At 41.0% G+C, this 24,820-nt stretch overlaps 1 protein-coding gene across 1 annotated transcript in view; it reads right to left on the bottom strand.

The window, feature by feature from the left end:
- The window catches only part of KIF26A (kinesin family member 26A), a 99,859-nt gene that overhangs the window by 56,243 nt on the left and 18,796 nt on the right, over window positions 1-24,820 (bottom strand). The window contains exon 3 of the mRNA XM_027674086.1: window positions 9,995-10,495. Coding sequence (XP_027529887.1) covers window positions 9,995-10,495 — 501 coding nt within the window. The remainder of the gene's footprint in view (window positions 1-9,994; window positions 10,496-24,820) is intronic.

Raw genomic sequence — 24,820 nt, 5'->3', positions numbered from 1 at the left:
CCCAAATGTGAGCAAAGACGTGTCAGGTGAGATTTGACATAGATAAGACCATGTATATGGGGAAAAATAACTAAATAACTCCTCCACAGTGCTGAGCCCAAAACTTGCAGCTACAGCTTCGAAGATCCAAGGGTTATTGACAGTTCCTCTGAATCAAGATTCAGAGCCAAGAAAAAATAGAAAAAAAACTTTTGGACATCACAATGCAGGGCACAAAGAACAAGGAGGGTGTTCACATACTGAGAACCACAGAATCACAGAATCTGCTGAGTTGGAAGGGACCCACAAGAATCACAAAGTCCAACTCTTAGACCTGCACAGGACCATCCCCAAGAGTCACACCATGTGCCTGAGAGTAACATCCAAACACTGAACTCTGTCAGGCTTGGTGCTGTGACCACTTCTCTGGAGAACCTGTTCCAGTGCCCAGCCACCCTCTGGGTGAAAAACCTTTTTCTAATATCCAACCTACACCACCCCCTGACACATCTTCAGGCCATTCCCTCGGATTCTGTCCCTGGTCACCACAGAGAAGAGATCAGTGTCTGCCCCTCCTCTATGAGTCCTAGTCCTGCATCTCAAGACAGGGTAGTGGAGTAAGGGAAATGACAGAGACAAGCAAGTAAATAGTCAAGAAGATGAAGCAACTGCCCAGGAGGAGAGATGAAAGAGGCTGGGACTCTTCCTTGGAGAGGGGAAGATTGAGGGCAGCCTGATTAAGTTTTACAGAGCCATGGAAGTGCACTGGGACAGTGAACTTGTGGAACCTGCTGTCACAGGAGGCTGTGGAGGTAGAAAGTGTTTGCAGGGTCAGAAAGGAATTAGATCAGTTCCTGCACAGCAGGTCCATAAGCAGATACTAAAGGGAACAGACAGTGTATCCTTATAAGTTTTCCAGCTGTGGGTATTGGGGAGTATGAGCAGACTGCAGAGAGCAGCTCTCCCTAAACACCATTTCCAGCTTCACTGCTGGAGACAGCCCTGGGCTAGATGGGCTGCAGCTGAGACCCAGCAGGATATTATTAATGTTCTTATCATTCCCATATAATCTTTTCACAACAATCTTAGCTTACTAGTAACAGAAGGTTATGCTATTCCCACAGGCCCCCACAAGTATTTCAGAGTCATCAGGAGAGGCTGACGAGACTCAAGGGGATGTCCACACAGCTACCTGGCATGAACAAACCAAACCCAGACCCTTCCCAAGCCAGACATCACAAGGGTCACTCTCCCCTTCTTCATCTTCCACTACCATCTCCCCCCCTAAAACTGCCTTTCACAACTTCACCACCATCATTTTTGAGAAACAGAACAGGGACAGTTCTGAATGGCAGATCCATTATCTTTGCCAAACAACACCAAAAACACATCAATGGACTCCTGCCTATGGCACCTTTCAAACATTTCCTTCAAAACAGAAAAGAACAAACTCATCCAGTTTTGAGATAGTGGCAGTTATGCAAATCCAGAGGAATTAACTCAGAACCATTTGGGCACCAAACAAAACTAACAGTAATATTAAGTCTGTTTTGGAAAATACCTAACCACAACATCAGTTTGTATAATAACTTATTTGGACTCACTTCTCTAGAAGAGTTTCACACTTAATCTTACAAGTATTACTTTCAGATTCAAAGAAAATCTCTAATCACTAAGCCTCATTACAGAGAATCACAGAATGACTGGGGATGGAAGGGACCTCTGGAGATATCTAGTGACAACCCCCTGCTTAAGCAGGTTCACCTAGAGCAGGTTGCACAGGATTGTGTCCGGACATGTTTTGAATATATCCAGAGAAGGAAATTCCACAACGTCTCTGGGCAGCCTGTTCCAGTGCTCCCACATTTCAGTTTGTGACTGTCTGCTCCCATCTTCTTGACAGTTGTCCATACAATATTTATATACAATGATGAGATCCACTCTCAGTTGTCTCTTCTCCAGGCTAAACAGGTCCAGCTCCCTCAACCTTTTCTCATAAGAGAGATGCTCCTGTCCCCTCATCATGTTCACAGCCCCTCCCCTGGACCCTCTCCAGGATCTCCATGTCTTCCTTGAACAGAGGAGCCCAGAACTACACACAGTGCTACAGATGGAGCCTCGCTAGGGCTGAGTAGAGGGGCAGTAGACCTCCCTCAACCTACTGGCAGTGCTTTTCCTAATGCAGCCCAGGATATCATTGGCCTTCTTGGCCACAAGGGCACACTGCTGGCTCATGATTTACTTGTTGTCTATCAGGATCCTGAGAGCTGCTTTCCAGTAGGTCAGCCCCAAGTCTGTACTGGTACATAGGATTAATGCTCCCCAGGTGCAAGACCCTGCACTTGCCTTTGCTGAATTTCTTTAGGTTCATCTCCTCCCATGTCTTCAGTTTGTCCATGTCTTGCTGAATGGCAGCACAGCACTCTGGGGTATCAGCCACTCCTCCCAGCTTTTCATCCTACACAAACTTCCTGGGGCTGCACACTGTCCCTCATCCAGGGTATTGATGAATAAGATGAATGAGACTGGACGCAGTACTGACCCCTGGGGAACACCACTGGCTGTAGGGCTCCAAATGGACTCTGTGCTACTGATCACAGCCAGGGTCCAGCATAGCACCTCTCCTCATTGGCTCTTCTATCATTTGGAGAAGAAAGTTATCACCAACACATTCCAGGAACCTCTTGGATTCATTATGCCCTGCTATGTTGTCCCTCCAACAGATATCAGGGTGGTTGAAGGACCAGGGCTTCTGAACATCAGATTGCTCTTGTCTGTCTATGGACGACCTCATCCACTCAGTTTTCCTGGTTGGGCAGCCCACTCACTATAACGTCACTGGTAAATTACCTCATCGTAGTTTTAAAGTTCTATTTTAAGTCTAATAATCTCATCATTGATTACTCTGACTGTATTCAAATTATAAATCCATTAGCAGCTCAACAATGAAATAAAATCAATAATGCACGTAAATGGGAAAAAAGGAATTTAAATGCATACATTAATGTCACTTCAAGTAGCACTACTTTATGCGCCATCTCTAACAAAACTGTGTCACATCATTAGCAATAATGTGAAAAATCTTTTTCAATTAACAGAGCTGATTTGATGCTATATTCAGTAAAGTGGCAATCCATTCCATTAAACACACACATATGAAATGCTTGAAATATCTGTGAACTCTATCTATACATCATAAATTCTCTCCTAAGTGCTGAAACACAAAAGTAGATGCTTTTTCTATTGATGGTTTTTAAACCTCCTCTCAGAAGCTACCACCCAGAGCACCTCAGTAATTCTAGTAGCAAGTAACAAAGAGCATCAATTTTTGCCCTATGCTCTGCCGCTCATGCCACAAAACAACAGGAGATGCTTTCAGCAATGCTCACACTGTGCACAGCTCGACTGCCTGGAGTCCCACAACCTCAACATGCCATAGTTCCAGGAAACAACCTGTGGAGCAAATGTTACATTCAAAGCACTTCAAAAAAAAAAATAAAGTTCAAATCCTATTTTTACACAAGCAGGACAACTGGGCAATCCACATCTGCATCCAGCTGTGCAAATCAGTTCCTTCTATGTGATATACAGAGACCACTGCAAAGGACTTTCACTCCACCAGCCTGCACACAACTATGGTCTAAACTCAGCCTGAAATTATCTGATATCACTGCTGTATTAACTTTTGAACCCCAAGTGCATTATTCAGCTTCAGCCCACCCTTAACCCACACAGCCAGCGCAGAGCAACAGTAGCCTCATAAAAGCTGTTCTACATGAGATATGTAGAGCCTTTCTCAAACGTTGGATGACACTTCTGAGCTCCAGCCAAAAAGTATGAACCTTCCTTGTATGGGGATTTAAAGTGTTGGGGTGGCATGGGATGCATTGATTAACCATCAGTACACTGAAGAATTCATAGGAGAGCAAGTTCACAGTATAAATGGACCAGCAGGAAGCAAAAGAAGCTGAAGAAAATGAAGTGAACAGAAAAGGCCATCCCAAAGAAACTAGTTGAAAGGCAAGAATAGAAACCTTAAATATTTGGGGTATTTAGTGTACCTTATGATACATTTGCCAGATGAGTGTACCTTATGATACATTGCCAGAATGACCTGTGGGCAAAAGGTAAATCCAGTGGATTATCATTTGCACATAATCTCTCAAGTCTGCTTGTCTTAAACCTGCTTCTGATGAGTTACAGGTGAAGTCTGGGCCAACATTCCTTATTATTGCCTGTTGACTTCAATTGTCAACAAAGGCAAGTATGGACTTGTTTCCCCTTGAGACCTGTAATAACAACTGCTTACCCTGAAGGGGTGAAAGATCAAAAGAACTGCTTTCAGGTTGTAATTTGAGCCACAAGAGGGTCTGAGTCCTACAAACAGTTACCCTGCCCCACAACTGTAAAACCAGTATTATGGTGGAAATGTCAAACACACAATATAAAGAAATGCAATCCACACCCTCATCTAAGAATATGCTCATTTCCACCTTGTAGCCAATAATCTTCCTGTTAACTCTTGACATTTTTCCTACATCACTCTCATACCTGGAAATACATTAAAAAGTAACCTCATTTTCACCCTCAGCATCCTACACTGGGAACAAGCTGGAATAAGAGAGCACAAAGATCTTAGCAACTATACAAAACGGAGGGCCGTGGTTTCCATCTGCATGGCTAAGGCTGAATTTGCAACTCACAGTTTCCAAGCCAGTCTGCCACCTGGCTGCTGGGGCAGGGGCTTGGTGACAGTGGCAGCATTGGCCTCCTACATCACACCCCTCCCTCTGCATTTGCTAAGGCAGCAAAGTACAAAGCAAGGCATGACTGCGCAGCAGAGATGCAGCAGTCACAGGAAAGGTCTTTTCCATTGGGGGTTTATATCAGGTTAGTATGAGAAAACATTTAGTAACTTGGAGCAAAAGGCTTCCTTCTCCCGTTGAGATTTGTTATGGAAAGTGACCCTCAGTAACTTTGAAGAGTAGTGTATTTTGCCACCCCCTTTCCTTCATGTACTTCCTCTACAAGAGCAATGTCACCAACACCACTGAAGCTAAAAGGAAGACAAAAAAGCCTCTATGCAGTCCTGGCCCCACAGCTGTCTGACATTGACTTCTTGAGATTCAAGATGTTATACGTGGAGTCAGAAATATCCCAAAGCTCAAAGACATCCATATGTCTCACAGACAAGATTTATGGTCAATGCACTGTATTTTAATTGTTTCATTACAAAATATATTTCCCACGTTGTATTAATAAAAGGTCACTGAGAAAGCTATCAAGAAGGATTTTAAAAATTAATTTAAAAATCCATTTGGTATGACATTTATCAAAGTAAAAAAAGCAAATGCTGGAAAGTAAATCTTGCCATTCTTCTGTTTTCTGCAGTCAGCTTTTTATTGCATCTTTTAAACAAAATGTAAGTCACCCTTGCTATAAACAAACAAAGAGATTTTAAGGAAAGTCGAAGCTGAACTACTCTCTGAAGTAGTTCAGAATCCATCTGGTTTAAATTAGGGTAAGGAGAAGACTTACTCATAAAAACTACAGGAAAGCTTGAATTGTGACTAAAATAACTCAGAGGTTTTTCACATAAAGACAAGCAAACATAATTAACTTTATAATCTATGCACCCATTTACATGTGCTGTGGGCGAACCCTCCCTCTTTGAACCTTGCAGACCCAGGCCATAAACTCACACCTAACTTAAATTTGTGAATACTCTTGGGGATATATGCTGAGCTTTTGATAATTTTACATATATATGCTTTAAAAGTTTTAAAGTCACTTTGAATTTTACAGTGCTCCAACTTTTTCAATTTCCTAGTGATGCATTTTTTAATATTTTTTTAAAACAACCTACAAACTGGTAAAGGTTCAAGGAGCCACAATATTTTGCCTTATAAGCAGTACCAATTGTATGTATTCAAATAAGAAATAGTGTGACAAGGATTTCATTTTGCACAGAGATAAAAGAAAAAGCAATTTGCAAATAAGCTCTATTTCACTGTGATGTCTTTATAGCACATGGCATGGCTATTTTAGCACTTTTATGCAGTACATAACACTGCATAATAATAACATAGTCAATTTAAAGCACACAGTAAGACCTCTTTTTTCCCACAGTACAAAATAAATGCAGATACTTCTAATAGGTTTACAAGGTACTTTCAGTGGTCTTAATATTCTACCTCTCAGCCAGATTCCAACACATCTGAGAAGCCTAAATTGCCCTCAGTCCTCTGCTTTTGCATTTAACTGAGTGGCAATGCTGAGCACTGCTAATGTTTTTTCATTTGAGTAGTAACCTTATATTCACTTGTCAAGTCTAGAACCAAAAACATCAATGTAAAACTATTTATTAATTAAAGTTGTCAGGCGTCCACTACAAATCAGCTGTCTTACCCAGAGTTATACCAGCTCTCTCCACAGTGCTTGTTGTCTGGTCAGACAACTTATCACTGCTACTGGTGATTATTATTTGTAATTTTTCACAACAGGCCACTTGGGTAAAGCAACTGATTACATCTTCACCTTTTGCACCTTGGTTGCAATCCTACTCTTCCCCTCCCTGAACCTTCCTCCAGATCCTTAATTACTGTTCCTCTTCACGGCTCCCAAAGCTCAGTTATTATTTTGGTTTGAATAGCAGCCTCACTATGCTTCAAACACACGTTCCTGTTCAAAAAATTTATAATCTATATAATGGATTTTTCACACTTGAACTCCAAACATGTATTAAAAATTTACGATGTCCTGCACTTGTGACCCCCAGCATTCAGCCCAGAAGTGTTTTCGCAGCCGTAAGTGACATTACGAGGTAATACATGTGAGTTTGGGGAGGGAGATGAGAGGAGCAAAAAATCAAATCATTTTTTTTCCTCTCCACAGACAATTCCACTACCATCACTACTAAAACTAACCATGAATAAAAAATACGGATCCTGGAGAAATGTTTGTAGGTACAAGGTCTCCTGAGGTTTGGCAGATGTACGCTGGGGTGTATTTTCACTCTCGGAAGGCACTGGGCACACAGTACCCTGCATCAGCCACCCACGCAAGGATTTGCTCCACATCATCCACCTGGGCTCTGCCAGCACCAGCTGAAAGCCACAGGCACCTTCAGTGGACAAGGCAGACCAGGACACTCATCCAAGGTGAGAAGGACAAGGCACCTCTTGGAGGTGCCTGTTGCTCTTCCACAGCTACAAGAGAAGCCTCGGTAATCAGCTTAGAACAAACAACTGTCTTTTGGGCAGCTAAAAATACTTGAGACAAACCCCAGCCTTCACCTGTGCCTGCCTTCCCATTTTTAGAAAATTAATTACTCTCATTTCATATGCATCAGTGAGTTAAATCACTGAGAAGTTAGGAATTGGGTAACAGCTTCCCACCAGGGAGTTCAGCACTTGTTTCAAGTACCCTTTGGTAAGGAAAAAAGGTAAAAAGATTCCCAGTGAAACAGGTATTTACAGAGTGGTTAAAATAACTGGTATCACAACCAGGAGTGTAAATTCCCTGGGAAAAGATCCGTCTTTTCCTTCTCCATTTGTGCAGTATCTTGCCTAAACTGGGGCTGAAGACTCCAAGATGCAGTCACACATATAGTACATGCAATGTTGTCCTCTCTACTGCAGTGGTTTTTCTTGTTCCAGAATTCCTCTGGCCAGACCAGCTTTGCTCTACAAGAAGATGAGAAATGTTACTAAAGACATCACTAAAAGTATGTACATCTACATCTTTCTTCTGGGTTAATCTGAAACCTAAACTCTGCCTCCAACTTCAGGAAAGAAAAGCCAAAATTATCTCTCTAAGCAGAGTTTAAAAAAAAAATAAAGGAAATAAATCAAGTAAACTTTTCTAATAGGAAAGGAAGTTCAGACTTGAGAATCAAGAGAAATAGGGAAATCCCAGTCTTTGAAAAATTGTAAGAGGAGGTCAGATAAGCATTGGACAAGAATGTTATGCAGTGAATGCTATCCTAGACAAGGGCTATACTAGGTTTTTCCTGAAATCTCTCCAATCCTATTTCCTTCAACACCTGTGATTCCTCAGGGGAAGAGCGTAGGGGAAGCACTTTCTGCCTCACCCACCCAAACAGCTTCATCAGACACAAGGCTCTTAATAACACAAAAGGCAGTAGAAGAATTCAGACAGACACAAGAAGTAGAATCTGGAAAGAGATATACACACACAGTTTTCAGTAACTACACTTGAGCGTAAATGAATTTAAAAAAAAAAATATTAAGAGATAAAACAACTGAAGACTAGCTCCTCTCCAAAAACTGCTTATAAATCGAAACTGCCCTTGCAGGTGCCTGGATCACATCCAAGCTGTCTCCAACACTCTCAGTGTTTGTCCTTTCATTAAAGGTCACTGTTTTCCAGGCTACTGAGTTTCTTTGCACATTTCTTGATCGCACTTAATCTCTGTTGCATTACACACATTTTTCCTTCACGGGGGTTAAATGAGGCAACAGTTTTATGTTAGAATAGCACAGTGGTTAGGGAAAACCACATCTATCAGGCAGCATGGTTAAGCAGGAAGAAATCTGGAGCTGGCTGTTAGTGAATTATTTAGGACAGGAATAAGGGCAGACAAGCAATGAGCAGGCAAATGGAAATACTTCTGCTTTCAAAGTGCAGGCTTCTTAACCCAGTAGCTTTCCCATTTTTCCTTCTACATTTCTGAGATATACACAGAATTTAAAAGGTAATTTAAAGACAACATCATACACTTACATTGGCCAAATTTATCCCTAGTGCATGAAGCAACATCTTAGAGAAAAGCTCTTATAGCAGCAGTTCCTTACAAACTATGAAGAGCTGAATGGGCCAGGTTTTTTCCTTTTCTCAATGAGTGATCTGATGCCAGTAGGTATTCACTGGATTTAAATGGGAACCCCTCAGAGATGGGATGTATGTGAATTCACAAATTTCCATATGAGAGAGAAGCATGGGAGGGAGGAATCATGCCTCCAAGCCTTTTCTGGAAGAAAACACAACAGTCAGGCTGCAAAAGTAATGTTACACAGCAGCACTGTTAAATATTTATCACTGATGATCTTGGAGCTCAACCAGCTGAAGCTACGAAGCAATATTAGGCAGTGTTTACATACAACAGCACAGAAGGCATTATGTTAAATTTAAAACTGTCTAGCACCAACATACCTGGTCTTGCAGGATCTGTTACATCTTTTAAGTGAAAACCATTACTTCAAATTGTACACATTTCATCATTACACACACTCCCTTGTTCACTACCTTGTGAAAACCATTTAGGAATAGATCTTAGTCAAAACTAATCACTATATCCTTCTTCTTAGCACAGTTCCATAGATAGTCACAAATAGGTAATAAACTTGATTTTAAAGGTAACATGCACCTCTATAAAGCTTTTTCATTTCCCACAAGAGTTCTTAAAATGCACACAGAATACAGGAAATCAACATCAATGCTTAAAATCCAAGTGCAATGACATTTACAGGCATGTGGCTCTGAAACAACCTTCTGAGCACCCTACTCAGCAGCAAACTGCTTTGCAACACATCTAACCTGAAGATTAATGCTCATCACGGTTCATCAACAGCAACTGCTGAACTGTACACAGCATTAGAAGCTCAGTGCTAGACTTGAGGGTCAAGTTCATCTTTGACATAATCCCATGAAGCTCCCAGAGTTTCATATGTGACAAACTTGGCCTTTTATGTTTTTCTAAAGGGGTTACCAGGTAGGTGACAGACAAATAACATCGCCTGCATATATGAAGCTAAAGTAGGTGCAAAAACATCTGAGGAAAGGATCTCACCTTCTGAGATAAGAAAGCAAATTCCTTGTGACATCTGATAGAACATCGTTCAAAGCTCTTTTTCAGCCCTTGAAACATGGCTTAGAATACCATTAGCTGATCCCGCTAAGATAAATATGTATACATCTCAAGTTTTATCTTTATCTCTCTGTATGTCCACACACATGTAAACAAAACTCAAGCAGCTAAATTATTGCTACTTACTAGACAAGCCTGAGGCAGGAAGCTGTTCACCCTGGAGATACTCCACATGCCCTCGAGGTACTGCTGAGCTTGGATGGTGACCGAGCTCAGAGCGCCGCTGAGACCGCTGGGGGCCACCGTCACTTGAACGCTGGAGTTCGGAAAACCGCCCACGCCTTGAGACCATCCAAGTCCCTTCTTCCTCTCTGCTGCAGAGAAGAGATTTGGCGACTTTCCAGGCTGCCTGCCCACCTGTCCAGCAATGAGTGGCAGGTCTCTCTGGGAAGAGACAGTGACCATCCTGGGTACCATGCTGGTCACTGCCCCAGCACCGGGCGGGAGGTCGGGCATTTCTGGGTAGCTGGTTTGACTGAGGGTGTGCATCATCTGAATGGCTTCCTGCTTCAGCTGATTCAAGTGAGTGGCACAAGTTTCACATCTGCTCTCTCCTTCATTCCTGTTTTTCTGTAAATAGTCAGGCACTTGAAGCTTGTCAAAAATTAAAGCTGATAATCGTGGGTCCTAAAGAAGTGGAGAAAGGCAAAAAAAACCATACTGAGTGAATACAGAAAGATAAAAAGAAAGGAAAAAAAAGTTCTCTGATTTGCTCTCCGCTCACGGAAGTACTTTAAATCTGTTCTGGTAACTCTCAATCTTTTTTACCCTGAATACCTCAACAGGCTCACAGGTTGCAGTGGATTAATAAACCATAAGTGCATTCATTTGTATCAGACCCAGCATGAAAATTATCATCAGAATTAAACAGTGGAGCTGTGGTGTACTTGATAACTGCTCATTTTTCTAATTAACTCTCCTTTGGAGACATCTAAAGTGCCTGTGTTTCCCATGCTCAGGAGCATTGTTAGTTGAGATGCTGAACCTACAAATGTCATAACTTGATTCAAAGGCATACCACCACTAGAAGCCCAGGCAAATTAGACTTTAAAGCATTTTTAAAAATTAATGCATGACCTGGTAAACGTTTTGCTGTCTTCATCCTCAGAAATGATTAATCAAGTGGCATAAAAGCCAGTTTACGTGGTGCTGCCCACAGCTGGTTCCTCTGCTAGCAAGGACCGTTATTTCTGATCTTTGCAACCCAGATGGTTGCAATATTCCCTTATGCTACAGTTGCTTTGATGAGAAATAGATTTGAGCCTACAGCCATGTGTGAAGGTGTGACAATGTACATGCTAAGAAGCTGATTTAAAAGCAACACCTATTTTGTTTCTACAAAGCAATTCCCCACCACCCCTTTGCCAGTTCATTTTAAGGCTGCTCAGACGTTTTAAAACCCAGCACCGTGTTTCCACTTCAGAGATAGAGTTACCTATCTCCTGGAACACACAAACGCCTTCCCATCCCAAGCCTGCTACTGTAAAGATTAGTCAAGAGATTAAATCCAGCCCTGCTGTAAATCTGCTATCGAGACTAACGCCACACAGTAAAACTGACCCAACTTAACACACTCTCATTGAGCTCTCTAAAAAAATAAGGTTTTAATGAAATCTCAGCACAGCCAAAGGTTTATTTGTATAATTATTTTAAGTGAAAATATTTAATTTGCTTGTTAATAAGGAGGGCACACATAGCTAGTAAGTCAGCCATCCAACATATGCTGGGGATATCCCCAGACCAGTTCTTGTTTTTAAAAGTGTATTACTTTATGCCAAGTTGCAATTGCTCTCTAGGAAATGAATGTCCTATTAGAAAACTAATTCTAGTTTTAATTACAATGCACATCAATAAAACTCTTTAAAGAAGTTTTGGCACTGATACTTTTGCTTTGCTCTGAATTCAGAAAGTCCTAAAACACTGCCTAATTTCTGCAGTAGCAGCACAGAATTCATCTCATGTTCAGCTGTTGGACTACTCCTGGAATAGCTCTAATCTCTCACAAGACACACAGAGTGTTGATAGAAGCCATTGTGAGTATATCTAGCATTCCACAGCCAAAAGCCATTAACAAAAGTTGCTCTTTCCGCAATAATCTAAACTATCGTTTATTTACTGACTTAAAAATACTTCTCAGGCTAAGAAAAGCTATCCTGCTGCTGATTGAACAATAAATTGCACTCACATTAGTGAACCAATATAAAAAATGAAGTGAAAGACACTGGTTTATTTTTGTCTCTTCTTTTTATTGAGGTTTAGATCCTAATAAAAATGCTTCTGAAGTTGCACCATTTGCTTACCCTCAAGAGGAGGAAAATTCTTTCCCTCCAAACCTCCCAAAAGATGATAATACTAAATTAACAGATATTAGTCAGGGGGAAAAAGGGAGTAATTAATATTTTAGAAACTTTTTTCTAACCCTTCAGCAGAAAGTGCTATTGGTTAGACTTAAACATAGAGACTCAGTGCTGCAAGCACTATTTAGCCTTAGGCAAAACAAAGGCCACACAGTCTATCTCCCAAGAAAAACAAACAACACCATGCTCTGTGCTCCACAGAAACCTCTTCAAGAGAGAGCCCTCTGAGCAAATTCTTGCTGAGGCTGACACACAGCATCTATTCAAACAGCCCCAGAACACAGCACCTTCCAGCACTGGGTGCCCCGTCTGCGGCCAGGCACATCCCTGGGCTCACTCTTTTGATCCAAGTTGGGCACACAAGGAAGCACCTGCAGGTCCCAAATTGCATGAGCCTCATCTGGCAATGTTTAAATTGCTATCAAATGTCAAAAGTTTCAAATAAGCAATTAAAGCAAATCACTAGGTGAAACAGGCTTCTCATTTAAAAGAAATTACTTCTTTTGATGTAAAGAAAATTAATGACCCCAATTCTAGCTCCATAAACACAGTTTACAGCATAAGGCAGATCAGAGTCAGGCCTGTCTTGCAGTTACAAAGAAATCAAGTGGATGCCATATTAAAGGGGGGAACAAAAATAAATTTAAAAAAATAATATATTTAGAAAATTACAAAGAGCAAAAGCATATGGGCACATAGTATGTCAAATTTAAACCTTGTAATTTATTTATGGTAAAAAAAAAGGCATCTCATTTCCAATGCTTATATTTTTCCAGGCATTACAAGGAGCCTCTTAACCCACCCAACCAGCCTCTGTGACCCCCAGTTTGCATCTGTGGCCAACATCCTCCAGCACCTCAGTGAGGGCCCAGCTGGACAGTTAGATTACTTTTATTTTTCCACTCTGTGCAACAAAAACACCTGGCTAATGGTTGGGCGTGAAGGCCAGAGGAAACACAAGTTACTGTTAAAAACATTAACCATAACTTAAAAGTTTAGCCAGCCCCATTAAAGAGGTTTTACTATCCGGTGACAATGCCTGGTCCTGGGGAGCCCCTGCTTCGGCAGCTCGTGCCCTAACAAGGCTGGGGTGGAAGTTACACTCTCATGTTTTACAGAGGGAAGAAATAAAACTTGAGTGACCAAATGTGTTAGACACACGCAGGAGGGGTGAAGCAGCTAAAGCCATCCTTCCTGCAGCTCCACCAGCAGAGAGGCAGCCCAGACAAAGGGGGTGTGCAAATCCCGGGGGGGAATGGCACAAAAACTGAATGTACAACATACAAGCCTCTATTCCAAACAGTGCTCCTAAACCACTTTAGTCTGCTGTGCTACAAAGAACATGACTCTTTTGTTCCTCCACAGCATAAATAAACTATGCTGTCTTTGTCACACCTACTTTCCAAATGCTGTTCTTACCTCCTGAACAAGCAGGATAAGCAAAATACTGTGACGCTGCAATGTTCACAGTTTCCCCTCCTACTGCAGAAACCAAAATCCTAATTTCAGACTCAACTTGTTAACTTTTGCATACAAATTTTAGATATCCAAATATCACAGACTGTTAGAATTGTAAAATAAGTGGTCCCACTAGGAGCAACTGTACTGGGGAGCCCAGCAGCCCCCAGTAAGGTCAAGGCATGAGACAATTACGTGTTGTTATATGAGGATAAATTTTCTGAAATGCTTGAATTTACCACTGCTTTTCAGCAAGCAGTTCTTACAGACACAAGCCAGCTTGCCAACTGCTGCTAGGAGATTAAACACACACATGCAAACTGCCCACATGAGAAGAGCTTGCAAGTCCTTCCAAGCTCAACTGGGCAGGATAGTAAGCTCAGAAAACCAGGATTGTTCCCCTGCTAGAACACATGGCAAAAAAACCATTTCCTTCAACACCAGCACGTTTAGCCTGAAGCCTGCCTTCAGGCTTTACCTCTGAAACTACGAGTAGGGAAAACGAGCACAGGTTTGAAAACACATCCAGCAACACATAACAGAGAGAAAGAAACAGTCACTGTAATTCACGCTTCCCTCTCTGACGTACACTTCACCTCTGCTGCCTCCACATGAAAGCAAGTGAGGATCAAGCAGGGTTTCAGCTATTCAGGTAACACCACGTGGGGCACACAAACAACACTCACATCTCACAACTGTAAAACACCACAGCCCAAGACCGCTGCCCTTGAAACTACACACATATTCAAAACATCTGAGATGTGACCAAAGGCCAATATCTCCAAAAACCTTGCTACAGCATAGATACCTAAGTCATAGCCAGGTTTTCAAAGCATGAAATAACAAATTACCTTCTTGCAGCTAAACTTTTCTGAAAACAGTCTGTCAGGGATACTGCACTTCCAGTAGATTCTTTTGAAATTTTAGCTCCATCTGTAATTTTCTTAAATTAAAGTTAACTTAAAGTTTGCAGCTAGATTTTCTGTTCAATTAACAAGAAGCAATATAGAGGTTTTTTCCATTGCGTAAGAGAAACAAAGATACAAGCTTTGAAACTTACCTGCAGCTACTGACTTCTAACTCCCAAACTAAGCAAGAGGAAAGGAGGCAGAAAAGCATCTGGATTCTCACTTAAGAAGTCCCTGAAGTAATACCCACCCATCTGTAACCTAATCCCTTCAGTGAGGAACTGTCCACAGAGTGCGAACAAACGATGACGAACAAATGATGAAAAGTCAAATTGCCAACAACCAGCCTCAGTAATTACCTGCAATTCTGCCTGGCAATAGTTTCTGCAATGTGAGCGTATCTGGAGCAGTATTCTGAATTGAATTAAATTCTTGATATAAATATAATTAAAAAGAAAGAAGAAACACTGAATGTCACACTATAATACATAATTAAACACAGACCTAGGTGAACAACATTTTAAAAGGATGCTTTCAGAGACAGGAATGTACTATTCCAGTGCAAAAGAATCAATGTTAATGATTTTTTGTCTTAATTGTCTTTCCAGATTTCTGCCGCACTGCTTACAAATTAGTTTTTATTTTACATGACATTGTGAAATATCCACTATTATCTTCTATATTGACAAATACTTTAAAGGCTGAGGCTTGCTTTCAACTATAAAGCAGTCATGGTCAAAAAAAACCCAAAATACAAAAGCACTATACTCAGCAAACCCAGGGGCTGCTCAGTGTAATCAAGGAAAAAAAAAGTGCGAATAATTAATCTTTTTTAAAGAAAAGTTTCCAACTATCTGACTATCTCAAGGGAGTGAAAATATGAGCTGTAAGTCTTCAAGTAACCCGTGTTGTGAATTCATTCACGTAACTGACTTAATCTTATCAGAATATAAACAATCAAGGAAAAACAAACACATGAAGCCTTCACAAAAACAGAATTCACCTGAAGTCCTATCTCCCGCTGGTTAAGGGTATCTGGAACTTGCAGTGTAACTTTGCTATCCTTGAAAACATCCCTCTGAATAAGCAGAAGAGCAATCCACATTTCTAAAGTGAGCAAAACGTGCAGGCATTAAAAAACAAGCAAATGCATTTTTAAGGCCAAATTCCATTTGGCCTCCCTACAGGAATGCCTCACTACCTTTAGGTGGAGATTAATTTAAGCCAATGGACTGTGGTCCTCCTCCCATTCTATTTGCTAGCAGGATTTCTTCAAATCTCCAATCGCATTATTCTGTTTCTAACCACAACCTGAGGTAGTGCACACAGACATATCCCACTGACTCTACCCAGCTGAGACAACCCAATTTCTTTTCATCTCTGGTATCCCAAAGAGTTTGAAAAGAAAGTATCCAAGCACTTTTTCCTACTTAAAAAAAAAAAAGTATACTGCATCTCTTAAACAGCGCCCATCTTTCTAACAAAAGTCAAGCAATACGATAAATCTGCTAAAAAACGCATGACCCCACACTAAAAATGACTGTGGTGTGTTTAGTTATCCAGCAGCCTCCACTGAACTCTATTTATTTCCATTTCCTGCCCACTTTAATGTACTTCAGTGGCCCGCAGTAAAGTTAAAGCAATAGGTGTCTGTCATAAAGATGAATAGTGCTATTGGAATGCATAATACAGTGGAAAGAGGAAATGAGAGCAATCTGGTTTATTTACATCTCAGGCTCCCATCAGCACCTCAACCCACCTCCCAATGGTTTCAGCTGCCTTTCCTGTTATCTTGCTGTATAGTCCCCTGCAATGATTTGGCTTTTAACCTTCCAGAACCAGAGGGTATGAGCTGATCTCCCAGATTTACTTTCATGAGCTGGCAGAGTATTGGAGCAAACAGCCATGCAGTGTGTTCAGGGCAAAGAAAACAAAATAAAGGTGGTGGTTGCCATTTAAAATAATTAAAAGACACAAACAAAACAAAAGACCCCAAAGAGATCTGCTATCACCGTTAAATTTAGATCAACACACAGGAACCACACTACTTCTGAAAAACAGTAATTACTGTTTCACAAAATATTACTTTTAATCTTCTTTCTTTACAATCTAATTAAACAGATATTTTACTTGCCTTTGGAAAATGTTTTTCTTAATTTCATTCAATTTTAACATTTGGTGTATTCTATAAACTACACATCCAAACTAGTATGTAATTTTGTGCTTATTTTTAATAGTGCATGACTTCATTTAAAATTGATGACTTTTAATTTGCATGTTTATTGTTGGTTTTAAGTAATCTTTTAATTTTCCCTCTTGGGTCTGTGGCTTACTGTAACTTCACAATGTAAATTCAGTACTGATTTTGTTCATATGAAAACACTGTCTTTCAACAGCCATTGTGTCTTTTTTAATTTTCCTCTTATATTTCTTATAAACCTTCAGCAAAGTATTATCCCCTTGAACAGCAGCAAATGTTTTGGGAAATACTTGCACATCTATCACTACACAACACTTGGTGTCTGAAAAGTCTTTGTTTGACTCTACTTTCAGAAATAGCTACTTAGATGAAGTTGCCTTTCAGAAATTCACACAAAAACCTCTGATAGAAATTAGACACTTTTATTTAAAGAGTTTCCCATCCATGATTATTTTTCTTTAAAACTAGAGAGTAAACTTTGGTTAGCCTGTGAGCACAGTAAATCAGACTATAAGAACTGTGCCTATTAGAGTCACAACTACATAGAAAGTCACAACTTTTCTTGCCTCTTCAAAGCAAACCACGTACTTATGTGTTAGAACAGCTACTTGGGAAAATGATGCTGTCTGATACCTTCACCACATTGAATGTTTCTACTCCACATACAGTTTGAGTTCAGCCAGGCTGCTCAGATAATAAAGTAGCTCTGAATTTCAGCACAGGGATGGAAATCATAGCACAGCACCTCTACAGAGAAACATGCTGCCTTGTCAAAATGCCTCAGAAACATCAACTCTTAACATCATTTTACTGGAAACAAAAGGCTGTTCCCACTATTACAATTATTTAGTCAACAGCCTGTGTTTTCAGAATGACAAATTGCAATGTAAGCCTGGTGAGATGGACTCCTTCACTGATGAACTCTGGCCAGAGACCAACAACCCGGCCCAGCCAGCCCAATGGACTGGGAGAGGAGTCATGCCTCAGATGGGATCTTCAGCACATTTGTCCCGGTAGAACCGTGCCCATTTGTATCAGACAGACCTTTAATGAGGGAGTTCGAGAATGTCTGGACACCAGCCACAGTGAAAGCAACTCTGGCTCAGAGAAATTGAATAGGAAAAAAAAAAGTGCTTGGAACACTCCTCTGTATATGAACCCTGCAACTGTTTCAGTCCAACCATCTGAATCCAATTAAGAGAACGCTCAGCGGCAGAAGTTAGGGAGTGGACACATTTTCCAAATGAACATCATTAACATAATGTAGATTTAAAATCAACTACAAAAACCAGTGCTTGGCATTGGATCACACTCTCTTAGTGTCTCTTTCACTCGCTCGTTTTATCAATTATGTGGTAAATGAATACTTGAGGACCATACAGGAACGATTTAGCTTTCACAACCAAAAGGCTGCCCATTGTGCACTCCTTTTGCAAGCTACAAATTGCTGCATACAGTGCACAGTTAGCACGCCATGCAGTTTTTATTATTAAAAAAGTGGATTTCACTTATTCTTCATCTTAATTAAGTTCCACTGTCTCAGTTTAACTGCTTCTACAAAAAAAAAAAAATCATTTTGGCTGAAAAATTTTGGGTTTACATCTGAATTTAGGCAGTACTATATTGGGTTAGAGTTTTTCCTTTTTCTCCTTGCTGGGACTTAATCAAGGGGAAAAAAAAAAACACCACAAAACAACCTTCTAAACAGGGATTAATAGAAAAGTAATGATGAAAAGAATCTCTAACTCCTCAACCACAAGCAGGCCACACTCCGCCTGAAGAGTCTGCTCCAGATCCTTTGCTTACTAGGTGGCACATACATGAGACATCACCTCCCTCTCCAATCTGTTCATCCCACAGCTGCTCTAAAAAAAAGCCATCCAAGAATCCATTTTAAATAGCACTCTTCAGCAGAGGAACTTCTGCAAGTAAATTCAGAAATCTGTCATCAGCTACCTATTGGAAAGTGGGATCCTGTGCCTCCAGTATCTCTGGACTTGGATGGAAGTAATGTCCATGCTCATCCCTTAGCTTCAGATGCAATACTGCTGCATAGAAGTAATTGACCCCATTCTGCTGGCCCCAGCTTGCATTAGAAAGAAAAGATAACTATGCAGATACTAAGGGATTTATGCAGGTGGATGATATTGCCCAAAGAATCAAATGATCCTCCTATGGAAACTCATTAGGTGAAGTATGATCCCAGCCATACTAAACGCAGATGGAGACAGAACATTTGAGGAGTGTCTATAGGACAAAAAGCAGTTTAGAAAACAAGAATGTTGTAGGAAGCTAGAAGAAGTGTGGTTTATTTAGTTTAGAAGAGAGAAAACTGATCAGAATCCTTCAGTACACAAAAAGTGGAAGCAAAGAGACTGGTGACAAATTACTTTCCATATCCACTTGGGAAGGGAAAATAGAAATCATGCTACTTTTCAGCAAAGAAGACTCAAGAAAAAACTTTCAAAGGCAAGTGAATATTGGCAATTGCTACAGAATGATGTTGAGAAATCTTATTCCTTTGAGACAGTTTCTGAAGAGCAGGTAAAAAACATCAGTGGGAGGTAATCTAGAGATAGGATTACCCATTTCAGTGGAGGAAGCTGGACTACTTTTTAAAGATCTGAAGATCCTTTCCCAGCCCTATGTTCTTATGATCCTAGTTTTGGAAAGATGGGTAACACATCTGTAGACAGACTTGTTGCTTGGGTCCAAGTGCTACAGACAAGGAATATAGACTTCTAAATACTGCTCTCCTTAGATGACTATTCAGTAACCTATATTATCTTGACAGCAAGTTTTCCAATTTGCATCATTCCTATATTAAATTCCATACTTTTTGTCTTAGTTGTGACCCTCTATACACCTTGAATAACTCTTCTTTTGTCAAATTCTCACAGCCCATCACTACCATACCCAAAACTTTCTTTATCATTAACCATGCAACATATATAGTTTACTTCAATCTTCCCTTAGAGATACAAAGTATAGAATTGTTACATTTCATTCCCTACAAGTTCGGGGGATAGCTTTGGAATACAAATGAGATGCCTAAATTCGATGGTGCAAGTCCAGCCACTTCTACCTCTCCATCTTGATGGGCATCAGTGACAAGTGGTGTCCCTCAAGGGTCCGTATTGGGACCAGTGTTATTTAATATATTCATTAATGACATAAAGGGATCAAGTGCAGTCTCAGCAAATTTGCAGGTGGTACCAAGTCAAGTGATGCTGTTGATAAATTTGAGGGATGAGATGCCATCCAGAGGGACCTGGACAAGATCAGGAAGTGGGCTCATGGGAATCTCAAGAGGTTTAACAAAACCAAGTACAAGGTGGTGCACCTGGGTCAGCGCAACCCCCAGTATCAACACGGGCTGGGGGCTGAAGAGATTGAGAGCAGCCCTGCTGAGAAGGACTTGTGGGTGCTGGTGGATGAGAGGCTGGACATGAGCCAGCCATGTGCACTCAGTCCAGAAAGCCAATTGTATCCTGGGCTACATCAAAAGCAGCATGGCCAGCAGCTTGAGGGAGGCGATTGTCTCCCTCTGCTCTGCTCTCACGAGACCCCACCTGGAGTACTGCATCCAGCTCTGGAGTCCCAGGCACAGGAAGGACATGGACCTCTTGAGTGAGTTCAGAAGAGGCCACCAAAATGATGAGAGGGATGGTGCACCTCTCCTAAGAGGAAGGGCTAGGAAAATTGGGATTGTTCAGCCTGGAGAAGAAAAGGATTTGTGGTGACCTAACTGTGGCCTTCCAGTACCTGAAGGCTGAACAGCCCCAACTCTCTCAGTCTGTCATCAGAGGAGAGGTGTTCCAGCCCTCTGACCATCTTCATGGCCTCCTCTGAACTCACTCCAAGTCCACACCGTTCTTACGTTGGGGACCCCAGAACTGAACATAGTGCTCCAGGTGGGGTTTCATGAGAGCAGAGCAGAGGGAAACAATCACCTCCCTTGACCTGCTTCCCACGTTGCTTTGGATGCAGCCCAGGATACAACTGGTTTTCTGGGCTGCAAGCACACATTGCCAGGTCATGTCAGCCTCATACCAAGAACAAGATTGTATTAGGAGCAGATACTCCTGCTGTGTTTGCTGAGACTGTTGGCCTTCAGTAGCCATTACCTGAACAGTACTAGATAATCCTACTTAACAAACCTACTGTTTTCTATCTGTCCTATGTCAGATCAATCAATCGCTTTGCATGAGAGTACTTTGGTTTTCCCTAATACCACTTTTTGCAAGTTGGCTGCTATCCTTTGATCATACAGTCTTGTAACAATCCTTTCAGTGGTTGCACTGCATTGTTGACAACAAAGCATATATCCATCCCCGAATCCTTAAAATGCCTGACTGGGCACCAAAAGGCATTGTGCATTTTCTATGCAACCTAAATAACAAGAAGGAATTGCCTTTATCAGCCAGCAAATCACATTTGTGTGAGCAGAACAACAACAGCCTGGTGATCAATACCCACCTGTAACCCTTATGCTAAGAAACCCTGCGGTGGTCCTATGAAAACTGCAAGCTGTGCAACCTCTCGCCATCCAAAGGGATACCATAATCCAAGAGGAGCAACTCCCTTTGCCTAAGGTTTTCCTTTTATGAACGTAAATTGATGGGGCTATACCCACAGGCAGACAAAAACCCACTCTACCCATGCTCAAAGCATCTCAAAACCCATGTTGATAAGGTTTGTAAACTCTGCTAAGGCACAGGAGATAAACATATTAAACCCATGAGCAAAGTGAGCTTGTATCTGCCTGTAACTAACACACATGTAGACATACCCACAGATGATTGGCAAAAATATCTCTGTAAACTCCTCACAAGTGCACATACACAAAACAAGCCTTATCTCCTGAGACACAGAAGCAATAAAACACCTGGCAACAACTTTCAAAACCCTTCAAGCCAGATCCTATTAAAAACAGCAACTAAGAGATGAAAGGCTCTAGCTTGTCCTACCAGTCACACTTAACAGGGCCCTTAAACATTTACTGTATCTAACGTTGCCTCTATAGAAATTCCACAAATGTAGACAATGCCTAACATCATAGAGTACATTAATGCTTCCGTTCAATTGAAGGTACTACATAAAAGGATGTTTTTATTTTAATTTGTGTTCTGAGACCTTGGAAAAGAAGCTGCCTCATCACCTGCTGGAAAAGGCCAAGTACAGAGGAAGAAAGGGTTCTTTTAAGAACAGAAATTGCAGCCCCAGAGTGGGACCTGGGACCTAAAGAAATCCATGGCAACATTCATACTGAAAGTCAAGTCATTATATTCCCCTCTAAATTGAAGCATCCCTGTTCCTAATTCCAAATTAGGAATAGCAGTGAACTCTTTCACTAACTTGTCTTTCCACTTCAGAAAATGCCCACAAAATGCATGTTTGCAGTTATTAGATGATTAATTAAGTTACATTTTAGTGTGTAAATTTCCCCCTTCTTTTCAAGAGTGAAGTTTTGTGAAAGTAACTTGTGTGTCAAATGTGCAGTAAATCATTAAAAAAAAAACTGCCACCCAGGTTGTCTTAGTATTATTATTACAGATGTAAATACACATTTAAAACCAGTAAGTGTGCATAATCATGCCTTGCTAATATCCTTATAAAATCTGACAGCTTGTCAAACAGCTTCTGTTGTGGACAGCACTAAAGCAGTACTACAGATCATTAAAGGTAAGGAAAGATAACCATCTTGTCTGGCCTCCTGCACATCACAGCTCTGCTAATTTCAATCACCAGAAGTAGTGATCCTGATAGGCTTCTTTAATGAAAGTAGATGCTTTGGTATTTTAAGAAACACTTTTATTTAAGCCTACATGTCTTCCAAAGCCACAATACTTGGGGAGGGGGGGAGAAGAAGAAAAAAAAAAATCACATTTTTAAAGTACAAGGTGTATGAATAAAAAAAACATACAATCAAACAGGTAGAGACAGCACTTGAGCTAATGTAAATCCAGAGCCAACACACATTATTCTTTGCTCCTATGCAAGTGTATATCAGCTGGGCCAGAAACTCTACTCCCAGTGGCCAACTTGAAAAATCCAAGTGGCTGACTCCAGGACTCTCAGCACCATCCCAGACACTGACTGTGTACTGTTAATATTTGATGTACACTTGCAGCTCTAGTCTCAGAGAAACCTATTATGCAGGATAACCTCAAAGATGTGTGCTTTTTCTTCACGTGACTGATACTAGGATTCACAGGGAAAACCTGCACACAAGGCACAGGCTGGGATGTTACTGCTCCAAGCTCCATCAGCAAATAGTCACTGAAATAACACCAGCATCTCATGAAAGTCCCTGCATGAAAAAGTTAGGCAAGATTTATTCAAGACTATAATCTCAGGAGAAACTCATCAGAATCAAAGGTAAGCCAAAAAATAAACAAATGAAAACAGGACCAGCTAGAATAACAAAACAGCACGGCCAAGGCAGCAGCCACATGACAGCCAGAGGCATCTCCACAGCGATCAGAACAACTGTCCACAGATCTTGCCAATGAGCCAGATGCTGCTGCTGGAAGAAGGCTTATGTTGATATAAACTCAGAGATGTGAGATGCTTAACACCAAGTGCAATCAATCTTCACCATTCCCACGTGGCTGCCAAGCTTTGCTATTATGCCACAAAGAGATGAAAACAAACTTCATGAAACACATGTAGATTCTACATGACATTAAACTCCCTCCACCCTCCCCTTACTACTCAGAAACAAACCAGTGATTTGGGTGTAGCTATAAATGACCTGATGCTTTTCCTGAGTTAACAACAGAATCAGGAAAGAATATCGTTGGCTAAACAGTGCACTGCATACACACTGCCAGAAAACCAATGAACTTATCATACTGTATAGGAAATTCCTATCTTCCACACCAATTAGTGACCCAAGAGTGATTGATTTTATAATCCCAAACTTGACTTAAAAAGTGACCTCCTCTGGGGCCAACTTTCCATTACCCAGCATGTGGAAAATTGCATATGGTCAGTGCACTATGAAAACCAAGGAAAAATAAGTGCTATTTAAACCCCAATTCTACCATGCCTCCACATTCCTTCTTTCCTAAGGGAGATGCACTCTCGACAGTTACTTCCTTTCCCTGCCCCAACATCCTATCTGCACCACACACCAGCTGGGCACTCAATCAAAACAGAAACAACAACAGGAACTAGCAGCTATTCATTACAATAGGATCAAAACATTTCTAGGCATTAGTGCTTCGCCAAGTCACTGTCCTTGAAGACCTGCCACAATCCAATTCTTCCCTCCCATCACAGACACCATTACTGAAAGTGGCCCCACTTCAACATGAAGCACCCCATATTAAAGATTGTGGCTTTTTAATCAGAAGCCACTTGGTGGCTGGCAGGTACATCTCAGAACTGCAGGAGGCAATGAAACTGGGCAGCAGAAAGGTGAGAAAATTAACCAGCCAACAACACAGGCTGATATTTAACCTTTATTTTAATCAAGCTAACGTTAGCTCCAGTCTATAAAACCAGAATTGCACTACACACTAACTACCAGTGTAATCACAGAAACAGCACCGCAATATGATTACTGGACACTAATTATATCTTATAAAGAGTTAAAGACAATCAAGTACACGTAATAAAGATTTATATGCAGTTTTTCACTGACCTGGAAACAGCTTCGTACATTAGTAAGTTAACGTTACTGCAGGAACAAAGCAAACACATCTACATGACAAAATACATGAGACACAACAGCCAGATGTTGGGTGTTTTCATCAAGGAAACAATTATTTAATTCCTGGGAAGAGATATTTTCTCTCATTGATTCATCAATATATATTATCTCTAATAAAAGACCCAGTCCTGGCTCCCTGGCCTGGTCTGGGTACAAATCTGCAGGTCTGCACAGTGGCATGAACCCAGGGTCTTCTTTTCCCACCATGCCATTGCTTCTGGGCAGTGAGCAGAGAGCAACTGGCGACACTGTATCTTGAATACAATTCCTTTTCCTAAATTTGTGTTATACTTTGTATCTCATGAGATG

Source organism: Neopelma chrysocephalum, unplaced genomic scaffold (assembly GCF_003984885.1).
Source record: "Neopelma chrysocephalum unplaced genomic scaffold, ASM398488v2 Primary Assembly neopelma1_24, whole genome shotgun sequence".
Taxonomy (NCBI): Eukaryota; Metazoa; Chordata; class Aves; order Passeriformes; family Pipridae; genus Neopelma; species Neopelma chrysocephalum.
Note: the sequence above shows the minus strand (reverse complement) of the source record. Positions and strands in the feature narration are given on the sequence as shown.